General features: G+C 34.4%; 2 protein-coding genes across 4 annotated transcripts in view; one reads left to right on the forward strand and one right to left on the reverse strand.

The window, feature by feature from the left end:
- LOC142343316 (syntaxin-1A-like) overlaps positions 1-27,137 on the forward strand; it is a 383,172-nt gene that overhangs the window by 291,751 nt on the left and 64,284 nt on the right. The gene's annotated exons all lie outside the window — the stretch shown is intronic.
- Positions 1-27,137, reverse strand: part of LOC142352116 (neuronal acetylcholine receptor subunit alpha-10-like) — an 84,877-nt gene that overhangs the window by 20,637 nt on the left and 37,103 nt on the right. Inside the window, exons 1-5 of one of the 3 annotated variants that reach the window (XM_075404498.1) lie at positions 17,108-17,255; positions 14,497-15,735; positions 4,703-4,747; positions 4,129-4,235; positions 624-816 (exon numbers count right to left, since the gene is read on the reverse strand). In XM_075404498.1, the coding sequence (XP_075260613.1) occupies positions 624-816; positions 4,129-4,235; positions 4,703-4,747; positions 14,497-14,727 (576 nt within the window). In that variant the 5' untranslated portion in view covers positions 14,728-15,735; positions 17,108-17,255. Of the gene's footprint in view, positions 1-623; positions 817-4,128; positions 4,236-4,702; positions 4,748-14,496; positions 15,736-16,337; positions 16,416-17,107; positions 17,256-27,137 lie in introns of those variants that run through there. The other 2 variants (XM_075404491.1, XM_075404508.1) reach the window with 2 other exon arrangements.

Here is a 27,137-nt window from a genome sequence, read left to right on the forward strand (position 1 = left end):
TCAAAGGTCGGACAATTTATCTAAGCTTAAACTTACATACGTCAGAACTAAAAAAAATGCAAAAAACAAAAGTTAATGGCCCATTAAGAGAATAGAAGCGTGTTCAAGAGATGCGGACACGATTTATTAGTTGGGATTGTGAGGAGTGGGGTGTGGGGCGGGGGGGGGGGGGGTTTAGACAGGAAGTAAGTGGGTAATGATGAAGGATTGCTGTTACGTATGGGATCAAAACTTCTTAAATTCACCTTTTGACCTTGAATTCTACATGCAGTTCCTAATAACTATGCATTAAAAAATAAGATATTGTTACAGTCCAATGTTCGGAGAGATATTTCAACGTTCAAAACAGAAGAAAATGTTCAAATCGTGAACAAACAAAAAACCTGTAGAATACCAGTACTCCCCTTCGAGTCGTAAAATTACCCCAGGACCAATAAAATTGGAACAAACTTCGTTTGGAGCAATTAAATACGATCTAAACCTGGTCATTTCTGGTTATTGTTCGAATGGGTCTGATCATTAACGAGCACCTCAACCTGGGCAACCTCAATGGAGCAGTTACACTATAGCCCTAGTTGTAATTTTGCTTTTCTATCGGGCGCATACAAGTCCCAAATTTTTACCTGTTGTACGTTGTAAGCCCATGATGAGAACTTGAGGGTGCAATTTTGAATGTCGAATGGGAAGTAGAGCACATCTATGGGACAGTTACTCTGGAGGATGAGTGGTCGGGGCCAGAGTGTCACGTGACCATCATGACTCACCACTGCAAAGGATGCCTTCATGTTCTTTATTATTGGGTCATTCTCCTGAGCACTGAAAAAAAACAAATTGAACACCAAAAAAAAGTTAACATCAAACAAACACTCGATTAGAGACACTGTCCTAATAAGCCCTTAGGAAGGGAACAAAAACAGGGGAGACATGACGCAATCAAGAAAAAAGATGGATTTTTTTCCGTTTGGACACGACAATCACGAAGGTAAAGTTGCTTTAGATATAAAGATTTTAAGTTGCTTTAGAAGTAAAATGTCGAAAAATTAAATAGAATCAGTAATGTGCAACCACAATCGGACAATAATAGTGCTCATAGTATAATATACGCTAGGAAAAACAACTACTTATTTCAAAAGTTAGGTTTAATGAAGTTTAATGAAGAGAAAACTATCAAATTTTTTTTTCGGCATATTTTGATTATTTTTAAAAAAAAATTTAAACTAATTTTTAATATGAGAATAAGCGGAAGAAATATACTGACTGTACACCAACAGGCATTTGGAGATCGAGCCACTTCGATCTAATGACTTGCACATGAATTGAAAAAACTCAATTATCTTGTTTTCTGAAAACTATATACAAAATCTGATCTGCTGGCATAAGCATGCTCTTAACATTTCTCTTTACCTCAAAACCACCAAATCAGATTTATTTTGTGCTCATATTTTAACAAGAACAAGACTTACTATTATCAAATTCGATATAAAAATTAGTCTATTATTTTCCATTTTTCAAAAGATTTTCCTTCAAATGTAAATTATTTGAAAAACAATTAAAAGTTAGGATTCATTGCAAAAACAGATGCAGAAGATCTGTTGACGAATCAACGAATATGAAATAGTATGATAAGTTTTTTCAGAACAAAACAGAGAAGAGCAAAAAAAACATCCAGTAACAATCATAGTTTTTTAAGTTTCGCACAAAGAGTTTTTTATAAATCTGATATCAACTGAAATTTGTGGAATAATAGTTTTGTGCAGCAATTGTTTTTTGATTATCGTGGTTATTCAGTTTTCTTTAGAAAAACAAAACTGGAAAAGCTTTCAAAATGTCGTCAACAGCTCTGGTAATTGGAGAAATCTATACATTGACAGAAAAGATTTGAAAGTCACCAAAAATTTTGATTTTGCCTCTGGAAAATGATGGCCAAATTTTTTCTGTTAACCAAGTCAATTTTTCAAAAACACATTAATCTGATTTGATCTAAGTTGTAATCTGATTTGATCTGAACTCTATGTTGTGATTCCGCAAAAAAGTTGATTATTATTTATAAATTTTAAAACACTATCATTATTTTTAAAAACTATACCTCCTGTTTTGTTCAGGAAAAAACAAAGTAAAATATTTCCAACAATGATTGACTGGGTTTTTGTAGGATTCTTTCAGTGTATTCATTTTCTAACTTTTCAAAAATAAAATCAACTGGCGAAAGTTGGCTTAACAAAAACTCTACGCTCGACTTAAGTTGGTGGTCCCAATTAGTTTTTGAGGGCTAGAACATCGCGATCTTTGTAATTCAAAATCCAATGATCAAAATCAATTGAGTTAGAAAAATTAAAAGCGACACAGTAAAATTTCATTAAAACCCAATGAAAAGTTTTGAGCTTATAATAATGATGATCTTTGTCATTTTAATCCTACCCAAGCTGACATTGAAAACTAAATGGATTCATCACACAAAAGTTCCGCCAATATCTGGGTTCGATCTCGTGACCTTTTCCAACTTTACAATTGGTTAACCACTTTTGCTACATGCCCTTAGTTTTTTAAGAAAATGATAAAAAGACATTGTCATGGTTGCGAGCGTGATTCGAGGCCGTTTTATATTGTCTAGCCAAATTCCAGGAAAACTTTTATTTTCCAGCCAAGTTCCAGGACACAAAATTGAGGATGAAAAATAAAAAGGGCTAGACAAAAAAAACTATGAGACAAAAAATCAGAAGAGCAAATAATGTAAAACATAGCCGGCAGATTGCCGGAATAGCTGCGAATGAATAGACATGCGTGCCGCATCATAGAGATAGAAACAAGACAGACCTAAATTGAAAAAACAAATTGACGCCGCTCAAAAAGCCGGTAAAAAGCATTCAGCGATAAATTAATAAAATTTGTTAAAATTCATCCCACAGAAGCCTCTTATTGGGGACCTTTACTGCACATATGAGTTCCTTTGACCTTAAACAAATACAAATTAAACATAAGTTTTAAAGTGCAAAAGTCATTTTATTGAGTGAGGTAAGTCACTTGTGATCAAATGAGTGAGAAATGACGTCACGCGCGCAAACGGCGTTAATGTTTAGAAGAAGTTATTCAGAAAATTTGACTTTTTCAGCTTTGCTGTGTGAACAAATGTAAAACGAAAAAGAGCGTCAAATGATGAACCAAAAAACATAGCAGGACAAGTCCTGACGTACAATTCAAAGAATTTTCATTGACTAAACAGAAAACTAGACCTAGAACGGACTATGAATGGATTGGGAAAACCATTTAGAAATAAATCCAATTCAAAAAATCGAAAAAACAGTAAAAATCAAAGTGAAATTGCCTCAGGTGAACAACAAAACCACTATCGAGAAATCGAATTTTTGTTCAAACACCGTTGTCTCACTCTGCTTTAAATTTCGAGCGAAAAAAACTCACGTCGCAAAACCACTCGTTTTTTTTGCTCCACTTCTTGTTTTCGGCGTGACCAAAATCACTACTCCAATTTGACTTCAAAAATCTTGAAAATGTGTGAACAGATCTTAAAAAAAGACAGCGCCCCAATACAGTTCAAATTCTTTTAATTGTAAAAACCAAGAGCACTGCAATATAGCTCCGCCCAGCTTGCAGCTTCGCAGCTATAAAAAAACCAACTTGGCTAATACAGTTGATACAAACGTTGATTGAGAGCAATTAAAAACTGTAATTTCAGCACAGTCACTTTTGAGAAATTTTTATCTTTGCAGCAACAAATTTGTTGGCACCGTATCGCTTTTATATTTCTCATTAGTTGCAAAATGATTTTTGTCTCGTCACTTTCATTTTATAGTTCAAAAATCACATAGAAAAGATCAACATGAATAATACAATTGCTAAAAACTTTGATTGAGAGCAATTAAAACTGCAATATTATCGCAGACGAAAGTTTTCCCTTTGCAGTTCATGAAATTTGTTGGGATCGTTAAGCTTTTTCTCCTCATATTTTTTTGCAAAATTTTTTGTCGCAAAATTTTTATGCAAAATTTGTATGTAAAATTTTGTCGCGTTAATTTAATTTTATAATTCAATTTTTGTTTTATAAACCTGTTTTTTTTGAAAAAATATATGCCAGACGCAGGAATCAATTAGCAATAGTTGCGTTTATCTCACTTGTTGTATAGGGTGAGATCTGGGTTCCAGATGAGGTTTCCAGGCATCCGGATCTGCTGGATTCCCCAGGCATCTTTGTCCCATCTCAAGAACTCATCTCGCCATTCCTGTTGGTAATAAAAGGTGCTCTAACGATCAGAAAATTTTATGTTTTCAGAATCCCCCCTGGAGATAATTTTTTCTTTTCATTATTATGTATGAACAATTTGATTCGTGTTTTTGCAGCGAATTTTGTGGGTATCGGTGTAAATTTAGTAATTAAATATGTGGTCATATTCTACCGTTGGGGGGGGGGGGGGGTCGGGGTGCACAATTCAATGTTATCTCATTCTTTTTTTGACAGTTTGAAAAAGATTGAAAATAATTTATTTTACTTGAGATCAATGAATTTCGTTTGAGTTTAACGTGTAACAGAATAAAACTGTCAGTAGAATTTTTATAGATAGTGCTCTTGACAAAAAAGCTCAAATTTAGATTATAAATAACTAAGTAAATAATTTTTGTGAATACCACCAGATATATTACAAAAAGATGCAGGTATGGAAAATGGAGACTTAATGCGTAATGCACTAACCAAATTTAGCCAGACTGTTGAAGTCATAATCTGATCTTTCTCGCTCTGAAACACAAGAATATGAATCAGAAACTCTTGATAAGGTTCTCTATTGTCTTATTTTGCAACGAGTAATAGTGAAAATTTAACTTGTTGCAAATTAATACCAATCAATTCGCGTACCCAAGAACAAGCAAGAATATAAGAATAGTTGGTATTATTCATTTTTACTTTGTGCTCTAAATCAAGTGAGAAAGCGGCCCAGGATCACTTTTTAACACATGATTAACCCCCTCTTCAAGCCTTTCTCAGCAGTTATGGTGAACCGTACACTGAGAGCTTATTTAAGATCTAAAAGAGCTGCTCAGACACTTAATGCCCCCTAAAATTTATTGTATTTTTGAAGACCGAAATTCAAGCTGAAAATATCAAGCAAACCTCTTTGCATAATTTTGATCCAATAGTTTTTCGGGGACAAGAAATTAAACCACAAAGTCACTGCAGATACTTGGGTATAATAATTGATTCTAAATTAAAATTTCATGTACAACTCAACAAAGTCCTATCAAATATGGCCACAGCGATTAGATCCATATACCTTTTACGTTATCAGTTACCTCTGAAAGCACGATTGATGCTATTCAAATCCCTAGTCCTTTCTCATTTAACATTCAGTGCTCTATTTTTTCAGAACTTGAATTTCTCTGCAATGCAGCGAATTAATCGACAAATCAATTGGGGAATTAAAGTTTGCTATATGAGAAAAAAGTTTGAGAGATCTACAGATCTCTTAGTAAAATCTTACAATTTGCCTGCAGAACTTTTAATAAGCCAGATGAGTGTTTCAAAACTTAGGAACGATATTTCATTATTGAAAACAGACGGCACTGAGAGTTTTTTTCTAAGTGGTAATGTCTTAGTAAGAAAAAACAACAGAACTGAACAGCTAATTCTCTTAAGGTCGAGCAGTCGATCATTACAAAAAACGACGCATCCAAAATGGAATAAACTTCCGCGTGAAGTCCGGACTATCAGATCACGCTCAAAGTTTAAACGCATGTTAAACCAGCATCTGCTCCAACAATTCAAACTTGTACCGTTGTAAAGGAACGTTGGTGGCTTCAAAAATTATCTTTACCTTTAGAAAACGAAACCATTAATTTTGATTTTTAAAAGTGTACTAATTTTGTTTATATAGTTTTAAACTTGTAATATTTAACCCCTGGGTTATATTTTCAATTTACTTATTTTAAAAAAAATAAATTTTGCATAATGAAGACATACAGGTCGACAATAACTGCTTCAACCTTCGTTCAGAGCAATTAAAGAACTCACTGCATAATTTAAAATGCCGAAAGTCTGCAGTGCCGGAATTCAAAATGCCAGAAATTGCTACTTAGCCAGAAGTTGACTTCCGTTGACTTTCGTCATTTTAACACGTGCGCGTTTCGTGTTTTAAGCATGGTTAAGTGACTCTGCAGAAGTCACATTGAAATTCTGACTTAATATCTCGAAACACTTCGCGGTTCTCGATAAACGCCAGAAGTTCTCAGTGACTTCAAGCAGAGTCACTTAACCATTACTTAAAACATAGCAAGAAATACACGGAGCGAGCCGCTGAAGAAGTTTATCTGCATTAACTTTATTCTATTTAGATTTATTTTAGCCTCAAAATAGCTCCAGAAAGTGTCCAAATACCAGTATCTATGGTATGCCTGCTAAAGAAATTTTTTTTTCGAAAATTGAAATTATGTGTTTATTCTTAAATTATGAATTTTTATAAAACTTTGCATTTTTACTTCGAGAGTATCTACGGTGAAACAGATTGTAATTAAATAATTTAATATAAAAGATGACCTAAGCAAATGTGTTAAAAATTAAATGATAATTTGGAGACCAACTTGAGAGATACTGATGTGTCTTTAAGTTAAAATAATACAGTTCTAGGACATCTCTTTAAAAATTCCATTTGCTGATTTTTTTTTACATCGGAGACGATGATAGCCAATATCTCTGTAAAACATTACGCACACTGATTTCTAAAGGTTATTACATGGGATATGAAAAAAGTTTCGACATAAATTTCAGAAATTGTAGTTTGCAATTGTTTCATCTCGGAGACATTTGAAATAAAATTCTGTTGGTTGAAAGCGTCAAAAAATGCAAGATATAAAAATTACTGTTTCAAACTATTTAATTGCAATATATCAACCCTTTGATTTTTCTTCCTACTTTAACGGTATGTTGTTCACGTTTTGTTGCTAAAAATTGAGATTGAAAATGCGTGTGATTTTTCGATGGGCTTGAAAGCTAGAAAACAATAATTTTCCTTTTCAGCACAATTTATGAACGGATTTTGTTGCTGATACGGCTTCTAGATTTAACTTTTCGGCTATTTTTTTAACTTGAAAACAAATTGGCTCGATAATATTTGAAATGGAATACCTTTTTAGATGCAAAACAGTTTATGTGCTATAGTAATGTAAACATAAAATCTCAACTCATCCATTCCCTTCAAAGTTAGTTCCTGATGCTTGGTTATCGACTGCTGCGTCTAAAAATCTGTAGATTTTCAATCAGTCAGTCTGATTCTCTAAATATTCTATGCTACCAGAATCTTTAGGTCAGCTTTGCTAGCGCCAAAACAAATACTTTGATACTCTTCGCACTGAAAACTTAGATTCGTAGATGTTTTGTTTAATTCAAAAACTTTGGGACAGACGACCATCGCGTAGGATAATAGGCGATAACTTGACAAAGCGAAAAAATTTTTTGTGGCTCGCGTGCAAATATTCGGAACTGAAAATTTGCGGAAAGTATGCGAATATCATTTGAAACACTTAAGTAGTTATGTGACTAAAAACAACTGTCCTCAGAAAGAAAGAGCCTACAAAACAATAAAAAAATCATAATTTCTGAATTGTAAGGATTTTCACGATGTTGTTTATTTTCAACTTCCACAATTTTCAACCTGTAGTTCAAATTTTTGAAGCGTTGCTTCAACCTGTAGTTCTATTTTTTTACAATGAAGCAATTGATAAGTCATATTAAACAAACACCCTTGTTTCACTGTTAGTTTTTTTTAAAAAAGTTAGTTTTTTCACTGTTAGTTTTTTCACAGTTTAAAAAAGTTTTCAAGACATCAGCTGGATTTTGAAATGCAGCCTTCAAGTGTGTTTTTTTGGCTCCCGCTTAATTCCCATAAAACGCTACTCCAAGCTTTGTCTTTGTGACTAATCGCTATGAATTTACCCTTAGCCTAATCGAGTTTTCGCCTTATAACCCAATACCCACTCTTACAAATCATGCATTAAGCACTTTAAAACAGTTTGCATTAATTATTCCTGTTGTCCCGTGGCCAGAAAAAAATAAGAACTTTTATTTACTTTTACGTTTTTATTGCCCGTGCCAAATGTGAGGCTTACAATCGGATTCCACGTGGTGAATAGAATATCTTGAACCTTGTGATGGCCTTATTGTTTTTATATCAACGTGCTGATCGACGTCATTGCACTCTTGATGTTGTCTGTTCTCGTCAAAACTCTCTAAAACCCTTATCTAACCGGAAAACCGTTGGAACAATTGATTTAAAGGATGTCTCGTAAAATTCATTTTCTTGTTGTGGGTGTTCATGATGCTATTACATGTGGTCTCATAAAGCTCTCACGTAGAGGTTTGCCGTCCTTTACTTAAAACGAGAGAATTGAGTCAATTGACAAGATTGTCGACTCATTGCTATGAACTCGTTCATGCGGACTCTAAAATTTTTGTTTATTCCCAGATCTTCTGATCTATGTAGTCTTTTCTGCTTAGAACTAGACTAGTTTGGTTTGCTGTAGTAGCCAGATAATGCCATTTTTGGTTCTTATTGTCGGTAAGTGCCCGATTCCTCTGCTAAACTTTTTGAAAAATAAGCGCATTTCAGCGCATTTCTTACATAATTTTCGAAGAATTTCGCGACGCGGGCTCCCATTAGTTGTTTTTTTTATACTCTTGGCGTACTTTGGCTGATGAATTTTAGTGATCTCTAAAAAGTGCTTCTGGAATATCTTTTTCATCTCTGGATATTCAAAGTATGAGTGAAAAGAGCAAAATTACTGAACAAAGTTATTTAGTCATCCAGCAGACTACTGTAATTTATCCATTTCAAGTTTTTTGTTGATTCCATTCTTTTTGTTCCATGTGTCCTCGAAGTGTTTATGACATAAATGTTTAGGCTTTGACATCCGGAAACCAGTGAATTGGTAATTCGATGTAGCGGAAATTCAGCCCAAGATCTAGTAAAATGCAGGCAGCGTCGCTATAGACAAAACAGAACGAAGTGATTTCTCTTGATCTAGTAAAATTTCAGTTCGTCGCCCCGGTCTGTGTATATCATTAATATAAGCTCAAACGCCATTGAACGCTAGCAACCACCTTGCTGGACAACCTTCGGCTAAAACATAATGATATAAACAGTTTTTGTGCGAGGATCTTTTAGGTGGCCTACTTTGCCCCATTTTTTCGATTCATTGTGTTGTCTCTACAACTATGCCTTGGAAAAGTGTTAAAAGCTGACGAAATCAATATTGGCAATTCAATATAGATCTTAGCTAAAGAATTAGCCGTTGGCTTCCTTTTCCAGGATGATTGGTGAAGTTTGAGGGATTTGGCACGAACTATAATTGTTGCAAAAAAAGTTTCTTGTAACCATATCTTCTGGCAATGAGAAACTTGGGGTGCAAACTATTGAATTTGTTTTTTTCCGGCTTTCAACCCATGTTTTCACATGAGACGAAATATCTTGTGAAAAATTAACACACGAGTTAATTTTTCTCGCGTGAAAACACACGACTTTCGACAATCACACAACAAATTGTGTAACTCAATGCTCACACGAGAAAAAATTGTGTGACCACACATGAAAAAAATTTTAGAGTGCATTTGCAGCTAAAACCTGATTATCACTTTTTTCAGTTTTAACGAGAATATCAATGATCTTTTATATTGCAGCAAAAATTTACCAAAACATTTTTTTTTGTAGACAGCACAAAATGTTATTTTTTCAGATATAAGATAGAAGCAATATCCTCTACTTAAGACAAAGTTAAAACAGGAAAAACAGGATACCAAAAATTTTGCATTTGACCGGGACAAACCGAAGTTTTCGGTTCTCTTTTATTGGTCTGCAAAAAACTCAAAAAAATATAAATACAAAATTGTAGATAGAAATTAGGACGCGAACAGAGCCTAATCAAAAATTATACAATAACCTGATGATCCTGCATAATTCATAGTGAAAAAGTAATAACTGGTATGTCTGGTCATGTATTTCCACTTTCTGTTGTATGACACATAAGTGTGCATTATTATGTACAAAAAGCGAGTACATTTTACTCAGATTAGTAAGTGAAAACATAATGAAACCAAATAGATAGCAGAGAGCAATTTGGATTGGTTTTTTCTAACGCTTTTATGTTTTCCAACATTGGGAAAATGTCACCATATATTTCAGATGAGAATGCTGCTCTTAAGTATTATGAAAAAAACTATGGGAATTAAGGCAAATTAGGGCGAACCCAACTTCAGGAATAATAGCTCCAAAGCCATTTAGCTTGGATTTGAACTATATGCTTAATTTTCTTTTTTGTTCAGTCATTTTCGATTAATTGAAATATTTAATGTAGAACGTTGTGAGTGTTTTCATTCGTTAGGCTTAAATAAATTGCGTTTAATGACAATAATGTGTTTTGATAACGATAATACAGGTTTTATTAATCATTTGGTTTAATATGTTCGGCTGATATTTAGCAGATGGGTTGATATTTATTAAGATTTTTTTTTCTTAAAACTTTAACCTTACAAGGTTTCCATTATAACTGCTACTAATACTCAAACGCACCGCACTGCACTACACCTGGCCCAAAAATCTTCATAAAACTCACAGGGCTAGTTGAACCTGTAATATGCTGTGAAATTGTCTGGAACAGCAGTTCTGACAACTCCTTTGTTAATATAAGTCGATATGAACAACTTTCATTCATTTTCAGAAGTTTATTTTTGAATTCATAGTGGCTGTCTACAACCCTAAAATTTTTTAAAATACTCGGTACTGTTTTTCTAAGATCTGTTCAGCCTTGTTTTGGTTTTTTTAAATATCATTGAGAGATTAAAATTGAATAAGGTTTTAATTATGCCATCAAAATTAGCAGCTTTAAAGGCCAAATTTTCAAACTCTTATTGAACTGAAGCACAAAATTTGAACAAATAATCTGTTTAAAAAGATATGTTTCGCATGCGGTTGTCTTTTTTCATAATTTTCTCTCTGTATATGCCGAAATTGTAAAAAAATTAATATATTTAATTTAATATTGCAGATATTCTATTGTTAGAATTGATCGATGTGCAGCTCTTGTTTTTTGTGATTTTTCCATTGTTATTTCATTTAAATGATTTTGTGTATTTGTGTTTTGCTTTTCGTTTTAGTTTTTGTGTTTTTATCATATAACCCAAAAATTGATAGGTGTGGTTAACTTTGTTATAGGAAATCGGGGCTTGAATTTATATATGCGTTCATGGAGTTTCGACATTACCTAATTTTTTGAGCTTCTCTTAGGCTTACTGCTGACAAATGTAATGGGTTTTTAAGAGAGGCATGAGTTAAGATATGAAATATTTTTAATCCATAGCAAAAAAATTTATGACTTTTGCTTTTCTGTTAAAAGAAAATCTCAAGTATATTTGAGTTTTGTTTCTATTAATCGTTGTTTGTGGATTTGTATGACTCTTTTGTACCCGTGTGTATTGAACGCCTGTGTGCTTTTTGAATCTTATGTGTATGGAACCTTTTTAGTTTTTAAGGCCCAATCTACCAGTTCTTTACTTTTATATTGCTTGTTAATGAAAAATTGAGGTGTTTTTGGTTTTCGTATCTTTCAGAATACTGCGATCTCAAAAAACAGGTTTCGATCTCAATTATTACAGTTATTATCGGCACGCTAGGATACCATTTTAAACTTAGTGAGGATTTTAGGTTTAAATTTAAACCTAAAACTGAAAGATTAATTGCTTTCTAGCATCTTAAGTAATTTTTAACTCTTTCGTTTTGTTGTTGTTGTTCCTTGACATTGATGTCTTTGTCCTGGGGTTGTTTAGTGCCATTAAGATATATTTTTTTAATATTAATTTTAAATAAATGTTTCTGATAAATATTTGGGAACGTCTCTTTTGCTGTTTTTTAGACTGAATATTGAAAAGTCTCCTTGACTTTTAGATTAAAGTACATTTCTAAACTTAATTTAGGTTAAGTCAACAAAGGTTTTAACAACATTCAGGACGAAAACAGTTGTTGTTTTTTTTGTTATTGTTTGTTTATTTCTCAATGGTACTTAACAAGATGCTTGTATGCTTTTGGTTGCCAAAACCTATTCTAAAAATCGTCAACATTGTGTGACTGGTTTATATTTTTCTTACCTAATAGAAGTTTTTGAAAACAAAGTTTTGTTCTTTTTTGGTTTTGAGTATGCAGCAAATATGCTTCCTAGGGAATCAAAGACTGTTATTGCCCTAAAGACGTGGGTTAGGAATTCATTAGGGATTTCATTTCTTTCGGTTTTAAATCCGGTCCGGTCACAATATTTTTCCTTAATGCAACGTCTTGCTAGATGTATCCTACAATCATCTGATCACGCGATAAGAAGTCAAAGGTCTGTTTGGTCTGTGACCGCAAACATTCTGCTTCTGAATATTAGTGCAGGAAATCAATTCTACCATACTGCACTTTTGGTTAATCGTGCGATAAAAAAATGTAGCCTACTGGAGTTACTTCAATTATTAAGAATGAGTTTTTCAATCAATTTCTAAATGTAAATTGAAAAAGTAACATTATGTTGGATTGTAATTATTTTATAATTGATGAGAGATTTCATCTGTTGTTTAACAAAACTTAATTAAATTTCTGAATGGTTTTAAATTTCTTACAACGGCTTTTTGACTTCAATAACTTTGTTATTGAAAAATAGTAAAACTTTGAGCTTTACGTAATTGTTGGTTTCTACGCTTTCTCAAGAAAAAGGTATCATTTTGAAAAATAACTGCGATGATTGTTCATTCTATGTGGCAATTTTCAGTTCAACTATTGTTGTCAGTGTATAGCTAATGCAAGTCAATACGTGACTATTTATTTCCCAACAATTATCTAAGTCCGTCATTTTTTTTTCTGGTTGTAATCTTTCATTTCGCCAATTATTGGAACTATAAAAAGATGATGATGACTGCTTTTAAGCAAAAAACGGTGACGAAGTGATCAACATTTTGGATATACTGTTATGCGTTCTTTAAATTGCGACACAGCTAGTTTTCAAAACTTTTTAATTTTGCGGTTAGCCTTTTTGTTCCTTCTGTTACTTTTTCATAATTGTGTAAAAAAAGAAAGAGGAGTTCTTTTTTTCAGTCTGTTTTCGAGATTGTAAAGTCATTTGCTATGTAGACAATGAAAGGCTGCTATTACCGTAAAAGTATTGCTGTTCAAGTCGCTAGTCAATTCCTTCTTCTGAGTTGCTTTGGGAAGCATTACAATTTAGAATCTCATGTCTTGTTGCTTGGCAAATTGGCAAAAATGCCTTTATGAGCTCGAAAAATGTATTAGCTTGATTTCTTGCTTTAACGAAAAGTTTTGCCGAGTTCAGTTGCTGTCCATGCTACTGAAATAAAAATCAAACAACAATTTAACATCACTCTATTGCACGTCTGTCCATATTTCAGAATCCATCAAGTATTCTTGAGGATCATTTGCTGTGTTTTTATTGAATTTTGTTTGTCTCTACTTCAATTGCATACAATGAAATCAAGAATAGAAAATACTTTGCATAAAATGAAATCAAAAAGGTTCTAGAGAAAAAGTTTAAAATGAATACAACCAAGCTGTCATTTCACCGATAAACAATACAATGATGGTCTTCTATCAGTAAATTTACTTCCAATCTCTTATGAACTTGTCTTCATAGATTTCTTGGGTTTAAAAAAGTTTGACACGTAAACTTCCACTTCGGGGGAGAGAAATTTTGGGAAAAGAGAAATGGACATCCAAAAACACGATCTAACGAGAAATTTTTAATACTGAAACGAATGTAATTACCAGCGTTGCCAATACAATTTTTTTCTACCGAATTACAAACTACAACAATTCGATGTCACTCGCGCGTAATTTTCCCATTTATAGTCTGTACTCACGTCCTCCCAAATTCAAAAGGGAAGTCAGTGAATATCCAATTGATTTAGCTAAGAAGAATATATTGCGAATTTGTTCGGCTGAATTAAACTAGTTAAGAAACTCTAACAATTGACTTTTCATCGGCAATGAGTTCGGTCAAATTTTTCAATTTTTCTCATATTTTATCAAAAAACAAATTGTTCTTTTATAAAAATATTTTTAAAAAGCGAAATTGAGAATCAAATGAACTAAATATTTTCATAATAGCACATTTTGTTTTCTGATAAAATATGAGAAACATTGAAAAATTTGAACGGTTAAATCCGTTGACTACTTTATAAGCACTAGCCAATTTTTAGCTGGAATGTAAACTTTTCTGGGTGCAGCGTGAACATTTAAGTTCTAGCTAAAGTCCAGCTTAAAAAATTTGGGTCGAGCCAAATGGGTTGAACTATTAGGTCCAGCTTAAGTCTTTTCATGGGTTCTTTGGGTCGAGCGTGGTCTTTCCAGGCCAATTATTGGTCGAGCGTGGTCTTTTCATAAGCCGAAGTCTGAACCTGGGCTACAAACCCACATTACCTAGCTTCCATTTTTTTTTTATTTTTTGAGCTCCCGTATACCTTACCAATTTGAGAATCTGAATGACGTAGAGAGATATTTCGAGGGTAGTCGTAGTAGTGATATTTCTGACTGGCCGGGCAGCTGTGTTGTATCCTTCCATTATGTACTCGACCAGACGCACTTCATTAAAAGGCTCTGGTTTCATCACTTTCCCAGTTGATGCCAGCATGGTTCCGGGTTGTACTTGTTGCGGCTGGGCAAAAATACCAGACACAGAAGTGTTGATTTGTTGCATAACTAAACGGGTGCTGTAATATTGGGTAAAATGTTGGGTGGTAAATAAACGGATATTCACTAATTTCTCTCAGAAATAAATAAGTAAGTTTATACCAAGTAATTAATTTCAACAATTTCTCTTAAAAATAAGTAAGTTATATTTACTAAGTTTAACAATTTTTCTTAAGAATAAGTAAAGTTATACTAAGTAAATATGTTCCACAATTTTTGTTAAAAATAAGTAAGTTATATTAAGAAAAATTAAATTACACTAAGGGTAAAATAGCTGATTACTGTGTTCCCCCAAAAAAATTCTGTTAAAATTTAGCTAGCAGTTTTTTTTTCATTTTTCTTTGCGAATTTCGGATTAGCTACTAGAGTTTTCCCCGATTGAAAACAATTGATTTGTTGATTAGTAATGTGGCGATAATTAACTATCAATTAGTAATTATAAAACTACTGAAGTCGGTGGTAATTCATAAATTGGCTCGAAATTTCTAATAACAAATTCAAAAATCAAAACGAGACAAAAAAACAGACTAATTGCACCGAAATTTGACTGGACAGCATTTCTGTCAATCCTAGTTTCCTGGCTGTGAAATTGCAAATGTGATTATAAGGCTAAAATTGCGATTAGGTTTCAACTAAAAACAAATATTTTTTTTTCTGAATATTTCTATTGACAGATCTAAAATGCGATAATTTGGTTGATCAGGCAATTAATAACTAGTTAATGTTGTAACCAAAACAATAACCAAAGCAATCGGCGGCGGTATCAAAAGAAGAAAAAGTAAAGCTTTTAACCGCCAGGGACTAATCGTTTTCGTGTAACAATAACAGCAAAAAAATTTGACGGTAAGATAAATATTTTATGTCCAGGTACGTCTCATATTTCCATTTACGTGGTCACATCGAATTTTGATCCGTTCGTATTACATAATCTGTGATGTAACACAGTAAAAGGATATAACATATAGAAGAATTGCACTTCAAATAACCCCCACAACTAATAGTTATAAAGCTGATGCTAAAAAAAACGATAACAACAACTAATTCAATTAAGCTAGTACAATAAGCCGTTCCTTTATCTAGTAACTTTCAATTTTGATCAAAATATATTACGTAACATTTGAAAAAAGCTAAAATTTATCTCTTAGCCGAAATTTCGTCAAAATTTTACTTGAATTGTTTCTTTATCCCCGAACGAGTTAATTGGACCAACAAATAGCAACCTTTTAAAATCCTCTCTGAAAATTTTGAGACAATTCGATTTTATTTTAGATCAATAACTCAAAAATTCATTTACAAATGAACAGCTTTTGTCCGTTTTTAATAAAAATTGATCTATAAATTGGAGTTAGCACTTAAGAAGAGAAGAACTGTGATGGAGAATTTACTGGTCAAACATTGCAAGATCTTTGAACAAATTTTGGTTGTTTGCCAAAAAAGTGAAGTGCAAAAATACGTCACTTTTTATTATTGCGTATAGAATTGTGTACCGTAATATATATAGTATAGAACTTCAAATTGAAAATGCAACAAAATGATTGTATTTCTTAAGAACGCACTTTGCATATATAAGACGTGGGATGCAACTTGTTACAGTTTTCTTGGTGAAAAAGCTATTACATGAAGTTGGGTTAAATAAAGACACGCTTTTAATGTCTAGCAGGGATGCAGAACTTTCTTGAGAGTGGGAAAAATGGCGGCTAGGGGGGAAATAGTTGGTCAAATGTACCAATATCTATCTAAGCTGAGATAGATAGTTGGAGATAAATCTCAATTCGGGCTGAGAAGGTCGAAAAAAGTGGCCGCGCTGCTAAGTGTCGCATCAGTATACACTAAAAGTGCCTTCTTCAAGTAGATTGTAGGCTTGGTTTAACCCCAACCCCCCCCCCCCCCCGCCACGCTCAGTCCCCCTTCGACAAGTCCTTCCGAAGAGAAATCAGAATTTGTGGCTTGATATGATGACTTATTTTCCCACTTTCAATCACAATTTTTATCCACCCTAAGGAGTGAACAACAAAAAGTGTTGGGATTGATTTTAGACAGGTTCCTTCTGCCTTTTACTTCCTCATAACATCACACGCGCATACTTAAGACTGTCGAGTCGGCTAAGGCTGTGTGTGTGGGGGGGGGGGAGGGGTTTGTAGTACTCTAAGAAGGGTTAGGTAAGTGAGGGTAGTTGCACAGGATCTGCTCCACACCCGTAATCGCCCTGGATTTGACGAACGGAAGAAAAAAGATTAGGGGTTGATAAAAGGGACAAAATTTACCCATTTTGAGAAATTTTAAAACTGAAATAGCGAACTCAATTCAATTTGTCGTAATTGACAATTGCTGTATGTGCGTTTTAAAGTGATGTAAATAGCTGGCTTTTTTGTGCTAGCGATCGCGACATTTTGGCAGCGCGTTTCTTTCTGTATGATTTGGTGCAAAAAGTGTTAGTAAAGTGTTTGAGAGAGTGAGCGAGAGAGGGTTTAAAAAGGGGGTCTTAGTTACCCCTGATAAATTAATCTGTCTCTTTGTTTTTAGAGACCTGTCCTCGCTTCAAAGCCACGCGGAAGTGAATAGCCCCATAAAATTTGTTCACATCTATTTATCATTCAAAAATGTCGGGGGAGGGGTCAGGCAGGGTGTCGGGGTGTGAGAAAAGTGGGAAAAAATGAAGGATAAATGAATCAGAAGGAAATAAAATGAGCATAAAATTCTGGACTTGCACCACAAATTCAACCACTCGCCATTCAGAATTATTTACTGCTAGTCAGAAGGAAAAAGGGGGAAGCAAAGCTATGGTGTGTAGGCGTTCGTACGTTGGCAGAAATAATAATGGGCTTTCTAATACTAGTTAATAAGTAATATTAGTTGGTTTAAAAGGTTCATTGTTTTGGTCGGACATGGACACAAAGGTTGAAGCGAGAATGTGACGTTTGAAGATTGCAGCTTTATAAAGCTAATCTTTCACAAGTGTCCTTTCCATACGGAACTGAACACGCAGCTTAGACTCATCTTTTCATTCTTCTTCCTGTTTCACGACATGAAAAAATTGTTGTTCACGGGATGTTTTCATACAGATTAAAAGAAAAAATCAATTGATTTTTTTTGTTCAATAGGTACAGAGTTTTGATATAAAAATTTACGCATATATTTAAATAAAATGCAGTATTACTTATCCGGGTTCATGCGACAGTGTAGGTTCAGCGCATAATTAAGCGTTTTTTTTGCGCTGAATATGTTGAAAATATGTAAGACATTTGCTGAATATTTTGAACATATGTTAAGAAATCTGAATGAGATAGAATGCGGCGTTCAACGAGCGAAAAAAAATCTGAAAACTCAAATTGAATTCCTTTAATTGACATTGATTCATTTATTTCAATAGATTCGATGAAAATGATTCCATCACAATTTTTTTTTTGCAAAATGTGTGTATTAATTTTTGCCGTACATTTCGAAAAATTATACAGTGATATCAACTTTAACATTGCGCTGAATTTATTGCAATTCTGACTAAAATGACACCGAAAATAAAAAGAGTAAAAAATTATTGACTTAAAATAAATTTAGCTTTTGCTGTCACTGATGTTTTGGTTCACTATATTGAATTAGTTGAAAATGGCGTATTTGCTCGAGAATAGAGCCAAATTTTGCTCGAGAATAGAGCCAAATTACGCTCGAGTCACGTAACTTTGCACAAATTTGTCTGAAAACGAACCTAGAAAGTAATAAAACAGCAATTTTTGACCTGATAAATCAACTACACATGATCGAATTTTGAATACATCCTTTCCTAGGAATCTATTACAATAGTTCTCTTACATACCTTTGAAATTGAAGTAATACCTTTAACAACTTACCATGAACCGCAATGTAAAATGAACTGCATCCAAGATTCATTTTGAAATGAAAGTAGTCTTAAATTCAGATATCTTTAAATGTTTGTTCAATAATGGTCCAGACTGCATTTGCTTTATATAATTGAGAAGACTTGAACAGAAGATAATTAATTTTGGGGGACTTCAGGACAACATTTTCACTTTAAAACCTGGATGGATTACACCAACTTTACATTTGGGAATCTGTTAAGTTATCGAAACGTAATATCTCAATTTCATAGCTATGCAAGACAGATAGTGTTGGGGATCGATGTTGCAAAAATTGTTTTTTTTTTCAATCTCATCACAAGTTGTTCATATATCAATTTGAAAATAAAATGTTTACATCCTAAAACCAGAGGGTGATAACTTATTGTTCCGTATACGTTCTTATGCTTGTCAAGGGACCGCTTTTCAGAAATTTGGATGATTGCTAGATATCTTTTTTCAAAGAGTTTAGTCAGCGAAAATTCAGTCTATCTACAAAAAGGCATCAAGATTTTATTAAAAATTCACGCTGCTTTCGTACGACAGCTTTTGCTTTAATAGAAACCAAAATTGCAACCAGAATTTTGTCTGGTCAATAATCATTGCAACCTTAAGGGAGTCGAACTAAGTAAGAAAGATAGGAGAGACAAGCTCTGAAAATATTATTGATGACACGACAATATTTGGTTATATTTTTGAGCTAACACGAAGCTGCAAAACAAGCTCAAGTTTGAACCGTTAAAAACTCAACAAAGTCATCAATGATATAATTTTTAACAAAAACTCAACTACTAACTTGATTTCACTGATTGTAATGAATTTGTGAAGGAGAAATGAAGGAGTCTGCTGGTGGGAAAAACAAACAAAAGAATATGTGTTTGTGATGTGACCTTGTAATCCTGTTTTATGTTCCTCTTTTATTTCAAATCGATATCGGGGAAGAGTTATACACAATACTGTACATTAGTGCCAGAGGGAACTTTTTTGGAACACTGTTTTCTTTCACAATCTTCATCTTCATTTTGAAAAAATTTTATTGGGTGGGGGCAAAGCGCTCGTTAAACAATGTTAATTTCATACTGGGGTTAGACATTACTAAAGATGCAGCATTACAAATCATTAAAATGTAACGAAAAAATTTGCTTCTAGTCAAATATATTGTGCTATGCGATTCAAAATATTAAATATTCATTGCAAGCTGAACTATTGAAAAAAAGAAAACGACAAAAAACTCAATAACTAACTGAGAATTAGTTGCAAAAATTTTTCAGTCGCCCAAGTAACGGGGGTTGTTAAATTTTCCTAATTTTTATGAAAAGATTTCATTAAACTCAAATTGACGTTCTGAGATTGAGTAGACGAAATGGCCGATGAGTTGATTTAAATTGACCAATCAATAATTAATAAATTGGAGGCTGTCCGTGATGGCATTCCAGGCAATAGTCTGGCAATTGTAATGAACAATAAATAATTTGCAGAAATACTTCTAGAAGTGAAGAAAAACTCAGCTGGTACGCAAACGTTAATCATAAAAATCACTGAAGATCGATTCATGACATTTCTCAGGTTTTTAAGAGCTCAAATCGTGAAGTTAACTCTAGTATCTAGATGTCAAGAAACTGTAACTTGACGTCAGAGAAACTGTCTCTATACATTTTAATGAATTTGCTTCTTGTTTTTGCTCAGAAAAAACTCTACGCACGCTTAAAAAAAGAAACAATAGGTGGCGGAACAAGAGCTGATGAGTGTGGCACTGACTAATTATTTGAATAACTTGCAACAACAAAACAATTTTCGGTTGGATGTGATCAAATTTATCCGGCTAACCTTTTTTGCAAGACATCAATTGATACAGCTGCTCTAGAATCGTAGCAGAACCCAATCATCACAACCTGGCTCTCGAGTTTTATGCCGACCTGGCTCTTGATTTGAATTCCAATTCTCTAACAACCTCGTCGAAATAATTAGTTGCTAGATTACTTAAAAAAACTCAATTTTTAAATGGTTATATTTAAGAACATCCTTAGTTGAAAATTATGTTCAATCTCTACTGAAGGTTGTAGGGCTTCAGTCGAAAGAAAGAATTGTTGCTAAATTCTTTTAGGTATGCTCATTAACATATGAAAATTGACGATTTTAGGATCTAGAAATAGAAGTATTAGATATAATTTAATACAAAAAGATCAATTTGATTAGGAATGAAACTACTATCAATCTGAGAGCCAACTGTTGTTTGTAACAGTTTGTAATGGTTCTAATTAAAATACGGCTGCACTAATTAAATAACTGGTTGCAACAAAAAGTAATATTAATATTGTCATCTACATCCTCAATACTCAACCCTGATCGTTAAATCGAATAAAGTGAACTTGATCAATATTTACACGGTAAATGTCAAGAAACTGCGCTAGATGCCTTTATTGTCAAAAGCAAGGATGATGGTTACGTAGCACTTAATACCTTGAGTATAAGGTATTTAACCTGAAGAACAACTAAAAATTTGCCTTTTAAACATAGAAAGAGATTTGGCAAAACTTGAGAAAAATATTAAAGATTGAGTTTTTGCTTCAAAGGTGTGTTAAAAACACACAATTAGATATCATGCAAAAGAGTTCGTTGGGTCCATTGATAGTTTAGGGGATAGCTTAACCAGCAGCAACTGGTTTTGGTCACTATTGGTACCCTTCTGAAAATCTGAATGGAGGCGGCTGTACAAAGTCTCAATACCAACATGTAGTTTTTCCAGTGTCGGCTTTTTCGAGTCATCACAAACATTATGTTGTTGTGATTTTGTTATTTTTGCTGGTTGAATAGCCCATACTTCTGATCAGTGGAGGCACTACCATCAGCAGCTCTCATTTAGACTGCGGAAACACCATTATAGAAGAATGGCGTATGTTTCACCACTGGTTTGTTGAAATTTCCACTTGCCATTTTGACTCTTGCTGATTCTACGACGCCGTTGTAGTCAGTGAAAACTTGAATTGATTTTCCCATTTGGAATGCATTTCGCTTAACAGAATCACATACCATCTAAACAAATGCTTCTTTTAACAGTCTGGGAACGTTTTTTTGAGCATTTAGATCTTGAGCATTCTCGAGTCCACCAATTGCAAATCATGTCCGCACGTGATTCAACAGCTTTGAAGGACTTCATCAAATCATAGTACTGGCTGGCGTGAATTTAGCACTTGCGTTTTCTCGCCTTAGATGTAGTAATTAGGTGTGAGTTCTGTCAGGTCTTCTGTTCCGTCACTTAGTGTTGTCGGAGTCTCGTATTCAGTGTTCGCTTCGAAAGATACATTGTTGCACAGAGTACCTCGACGGTGATGCTTCGGTTGTCCGAGGTCAATTTTTTTGCAAATTTTAACAACCCTAACTCAGATTCTTATTTGTTGTGCCAGTCCAGGTTGGTAAAATATCCAAACAATCTTTTCCTGACCTGGCTCCACTTCTATCTTAGCTTGGCCCAATTCATGCATGAATGCTTTCCATTCCATTGCGGCTCCAACGAAGTTCTGGCTGTTGTTACTCATGGTGGTAGTTTGGTACCGAGATGTCTTCTTCTTGCAATGAATCTCCGTGTTGCGGCTAGACATGACTGGGTGTCTAATGAACTGTGTGACTTCGATTTATACTCATCTAGTTGCTAGGCATTAAAAAAGGCAGCAAAATTTCGTCAATTTACACCTCTTTGATACATCTTGACTTGACTTTTTTAGCACATTATCAATTCAATGATCCAGAGTTTTTCTTGATAAAAATTTTTCCCGTATTTTGTGCCTTCGTGAAAATTCACGATTGGTTCTCTGCAAAAGAAGATGTGCGACTCAAAGCTTTGATGTAGACAATAGTGGATGCTCTTCGTTTTAGTCGTTTTTCGAATGCTTCCGCCAACTTTTCACTCAAATTCCTCCTCTACCTTCTATGAAATGAGACAACTTGACGACAATCAATGATTTCGAGGTCTCTTTGAACTTGACTGTTGACTCTGAAACATTTGGTGAACCTTCACTTTGAACAAATCGTATTAAATTTTTATGCTTAATAAAAGTTCTTGCTCTTCAGAGATTCTTTTTGCTTCATTTTGAGTGTCATGCAGTTAACAGTAAAATTTATGATTCGATAAAAGCTGCTGTAGCAATTTGAGTCAATTGGTTGGCCAATTTGATATGCAAATTTGACAGTAGTGATAGCTTGTACAACTTCAACGTCGTGTTTCTAACATTACGATTTAGGCCAATGCTCTTCATCTAAACGTATCTACGGTTGCGCATTTAACCAAACGGTTTGTTTTGAGTCCGTCAATCAGCATTCCACTGCAGCCGATAAACATTCTTTTCAATTCCTTCACAAGGTGTCTCCACTGGTTAGGTGACCACCTTACGCCTAACTAAATTTTGATCAGCCTGCACATCGGGCAGTTTCGCCTTCTGACCTCGAGTTTACAAAACTGTCCTATTAGTGATACTTGTTTTAGCAGTTTTGTCGCTAGATGCCTTGAAATTCATTCAAGTTGTAATATTGATTCGGTAAGTTTTCTAAATTTGGGTGATCTGCTTTCAGTTGTTGACAATCTTGAGTTTTGTCACCCAGATTATGTTGCTGGTGATGATAGAATTGTACTTTGGCTGGTGGTCTTGGCTCATCATGAGCGATTTGTTGAATTTCAGTCCTGATATACTCTGGTCCATTGATCTCTGCTACAGAGAGGAAAAATTTCTGGCCTTGAAGTTGACGTTTAGACAAAGAAAATTTGTTTACAGCTGAGATTTCAGGATCCGGAGTAACACAAAGCTAGCACGTATGGCTTGAAGTCTAAGTTGAAGTTATACTATTGGGAGTATTTTTCCTCTTGTGTTGCTGGTTGCTACTGCCACTGTAACATCTAACACAAAAGTTGACGCTTCCTTCTCTGAGAATTCAACATGCCAAAGTGTTTTGTGTTGCCCAGCACAATGATGGGGACAGTGCATTACCTCAGTTTGCATTCCTTGGAAAAATGACCTCAATTCGAACATTTAAGGCAGTCGGAACTTCTGGAATTCCGATCAATTTCTTTTATAGATTTGAACATTTAACACGCTCTCCTTTCTTTAAAAGGATATTTGATGTTCATTGGAATAATTGAGTTTTACCCTTCGAGGTAAACGTGGCCGTTTTTAGCTTTTTTTCTTTGGAACATATTTTGTTCAGAAAGTATGAGTTTGTCTGTGCTAGGTTTGTCAATTGTTTAGGAATAGCGACTTCCGGTTCAAGCCGTTCTTTGGATACAATGAGATTATCTCTCAATCGTGGACGGAATTGAAGATAGTTCAACCAATTTCCCCTCAAAAAGGGAGAAAGTTTACTTGTTGCAAAACTCAGCCCTCCTTCAGATTATGAGTCGGATGCGTATCGAAGTTCATTTAACATTTTAACCTTTTGACAATTGTGTCCTCACTTGCTTTTTCGGTAGTGCCGGTAACACCGTCGCGCTCCACTGGTGAGTGGGTATATTTTTTTGAGGTGGGCATATCCCAAGTACAGTATAGCCGAAGCTTGATGGTAGGATTCTGAGCTGAAATCCATTGCTGGTATTGATTCTTTCGCTTGACCCATAAGACTGGTCTTCAGCAATTTCAAATTTTGTTTCCCTGATTTGTTTTTCATGAACAACAACATCAACGAAAGATGACCCCTCTTGTAAGTCCAGGGGATTCTGTGGAAACGCAGTTAATTTCAATTTTGGCCAGCCATTGAAATCATGTTCAAAATTGAATGATCAGTGACATGGGGTGTGATTGGTTCACTTTGCTTCCATGCCGGCTCTCAGCAGATCAGTTGCAAGAGTTGTGCAAAGAACACTGTTTCAGTTTCAATATGCTCATTTTCTGTGGACATGAACGCTTTGTTTGGGAATCTTTCCGCCAATCTGTCATTCTATCTGCTTTTGATTTTTCTGGCCTCGGTATCTATTGTTTTCCCAGCACTCATGCTGGGATTGATGAACTATGTGCGCCTGGTTTGAACACTGCATTTGCTAGCGGGTAGAAGCTGAAAATCGTGTCATGTTTTTTCGGATTGAGTTTGGGTCTCTTTGTTCTTACTTGGAGACAGTGGTCAATTGAAGGGTACTCTTTTGGTTTTTTATTTTACCAAATTTTCTTTGTTTCCTGACGAATCGAACATTCTCTACACCTACAGCAGATTGCTATGCTCTTGAACTTTTTCTCATTCAGTTCAACTTGCAGCTGTTGCTGCTGTTTCTCTGCTTCTCTTTCTTTTGATCGTTTTGTAATTTTCGCTTTCATTTGCTTAGACGTAGTTCTTGATCGTGTTCATACAGTTGCATCTTTTGTTCTTGCTGTTGCAGTCACAGTTCTTGTTCTTATAAGGGAAGTCGCAGATTCATTTTTCCTGGTTGTTTCTCTAAATCAGATGTATGATGTTTCAGCAGTTGCCCTGCTTACTGTTTAGTCATAAGATTTTTAAAATCCCTTCCTTCGGTCGCAAGTCCTTTAGCGGGCGCGACGTGAAAACATGTCTGCAGCTCCGATTGATAGCAGACTGCTGGCACTAAAAATCGACAACTTCGGCTTGTTAATTGGATTCATTTTTATCAATGCCAAATACAATATGAATTGGATTCTTTTCGTTTTTTTCGTGGACACGAGTAGAGACGTTTAGTTGCCACAATCCTTATTCTGCCAGTACTGCGTGATCAGGTAATGATAGCATCTACTACCATCACTGAGGTTCCTATACCCTTGAGTGCAAGCTCTGGCTGGTCTCAGACAATTTGAATGAACACAAGATAGACTATTAGACGCTAATAAGATTTAAAGAGATTATAGAGAAACAATAGTCAAATATTGATTCTACTTTCATATTGTTTCTGGTAAAAACTGCCGCCAAATGAGTTTAGTTGCAGAGAGGTCTTTTTGGAAAAGCAATTTTGATCACCCAAAAGTATGCAGTTAACCATCAAAACAATTAAAAACTGAAAAAATATGCCCTGGTTAATTTTAATGTAGTTTACACTTTTAAAGGTATGTTTGATACGTTTTTCTTTTTAATCAAAGAAAACGACTGATTTTTTCATTTCATAGTTTGACCACAAATAACTGATCTGTCAAAGATCGTTTATTCTGAAACCATTTATCCTCCTTTTCACTCAAGCCATCAAAAGCAGATAAAATTTCATGATAATAATACCCGAGCCAATACAAGAAAAATCGAATTACAATTATTTATGGTGGACTAATCGGTTAAAATTTAACGCAGGCCAAGGACAGTCATTCAGAATAGAAACGTCAATTATATGATAAAAAATCTCTTCTTGTTCATGCTCTTCTTCAGAGTAGACGAGAAACAGACCACAGTTTTTAATTGAAGTGAGGGCAAATAATGTAGGCACAAACGAATAGACCTGCTCACCAAATTTTGCGTAAAGAACATTATGTGCCGAGTTATTCCTCGGCAAATTGCCCGGAAGCCGTAGATGGCAGCTGGGTTCCTGATTGACGATATTTTGGTTTAGTGTCTTGCGTTTTGGTTTGCAAGACAGTATTTTAGCCTTACTTGAAACTCATTCTTCTGCAAAACAGCTATAACAAAGGGGTCTTTCACATTATCGCGCCCAGCTTAGTGGTCAGATAACCTACAGCCTGTCAATCATGGTAATTATACCATAATGAGGGGGGGGGGGCTGTTCAATATGATCATGGTTTCATCGTATTAAACAAGTGATTGCATTGCACGCTCCTTAAGGAAATTAAACGTTGAAATTGCAGAGTTATAAAGAAAACTGCTTGTTTTTGATGGGAGTTTATGATAATGTTCTTTAATTGATAGTTTTTAAATAGTTTTATTGGAGTTGATTTTTTTCGTTCTAAATTCTGTAAAAAGGACGAAAAGCGTTTGTAGAGAACGTCCAGATAGAATTTTTCCGCAGGAAGCAAAGCAGGGAGTTCAGCTCTACGTGAAATTCATTCTACTTAAATATTCCTCCATGGTTTCAATTTTTTTTAGATTTTTAGAGATTTATGACAAAATTCACGTGGTAGTCAGCTAATTATTTTTAACGGAAAACTGTTAGACGTTTCTCTGGATGTTCTCCGTAAGTATATTCAACATCAAAATAAGTTAGCACACCCTAGTTTCACGAAGTAAAAGCTCAATTTTTAGAGCGATAATAATCCAATTTGAACTCAAATTTCGACACAATATTTCAACTTTGTTCCCCTACAGCAGTGGTCTTACCTGAATAGGAAAACCATATAATAATTACAAAGTACCCCAAACAGATAACCCAAAGTAAGGATGACCCACTCCATCCAATTTTAACAAAAGAAAGTTGTCGAAAGGTTAAAAGTTATCCATATTTTTTCTATCTATAAGTTTAAACACAAATGGAAACTTGTGAAAAACTTGTGAAAAAACCTGAAAACATAACATTTTAACACGTCTTTAATGTGAAGCTTGAATGGAGCTCATGAAATTTACCCTGGGATTTCTGGTAAGTAAACTTTGCTATTTATCGAAATGCGTTCTCGAAACTCATATATAATAATAATAAATTGTT

The sequence above is a fragment of the Convolutriloba macropyga genome, chromosome 1, assembly GCF_964194025.1.
Source record: "Convolutriloba macropyga chromosome 1, txConMacr16.3, whole genome shotgun sequence".
NCBI lineage: Eukaryota > Metazoa > Xenacoelomorpha > Acoela > Convolutidae > Convolutriloba > Convolutriloba macropyga.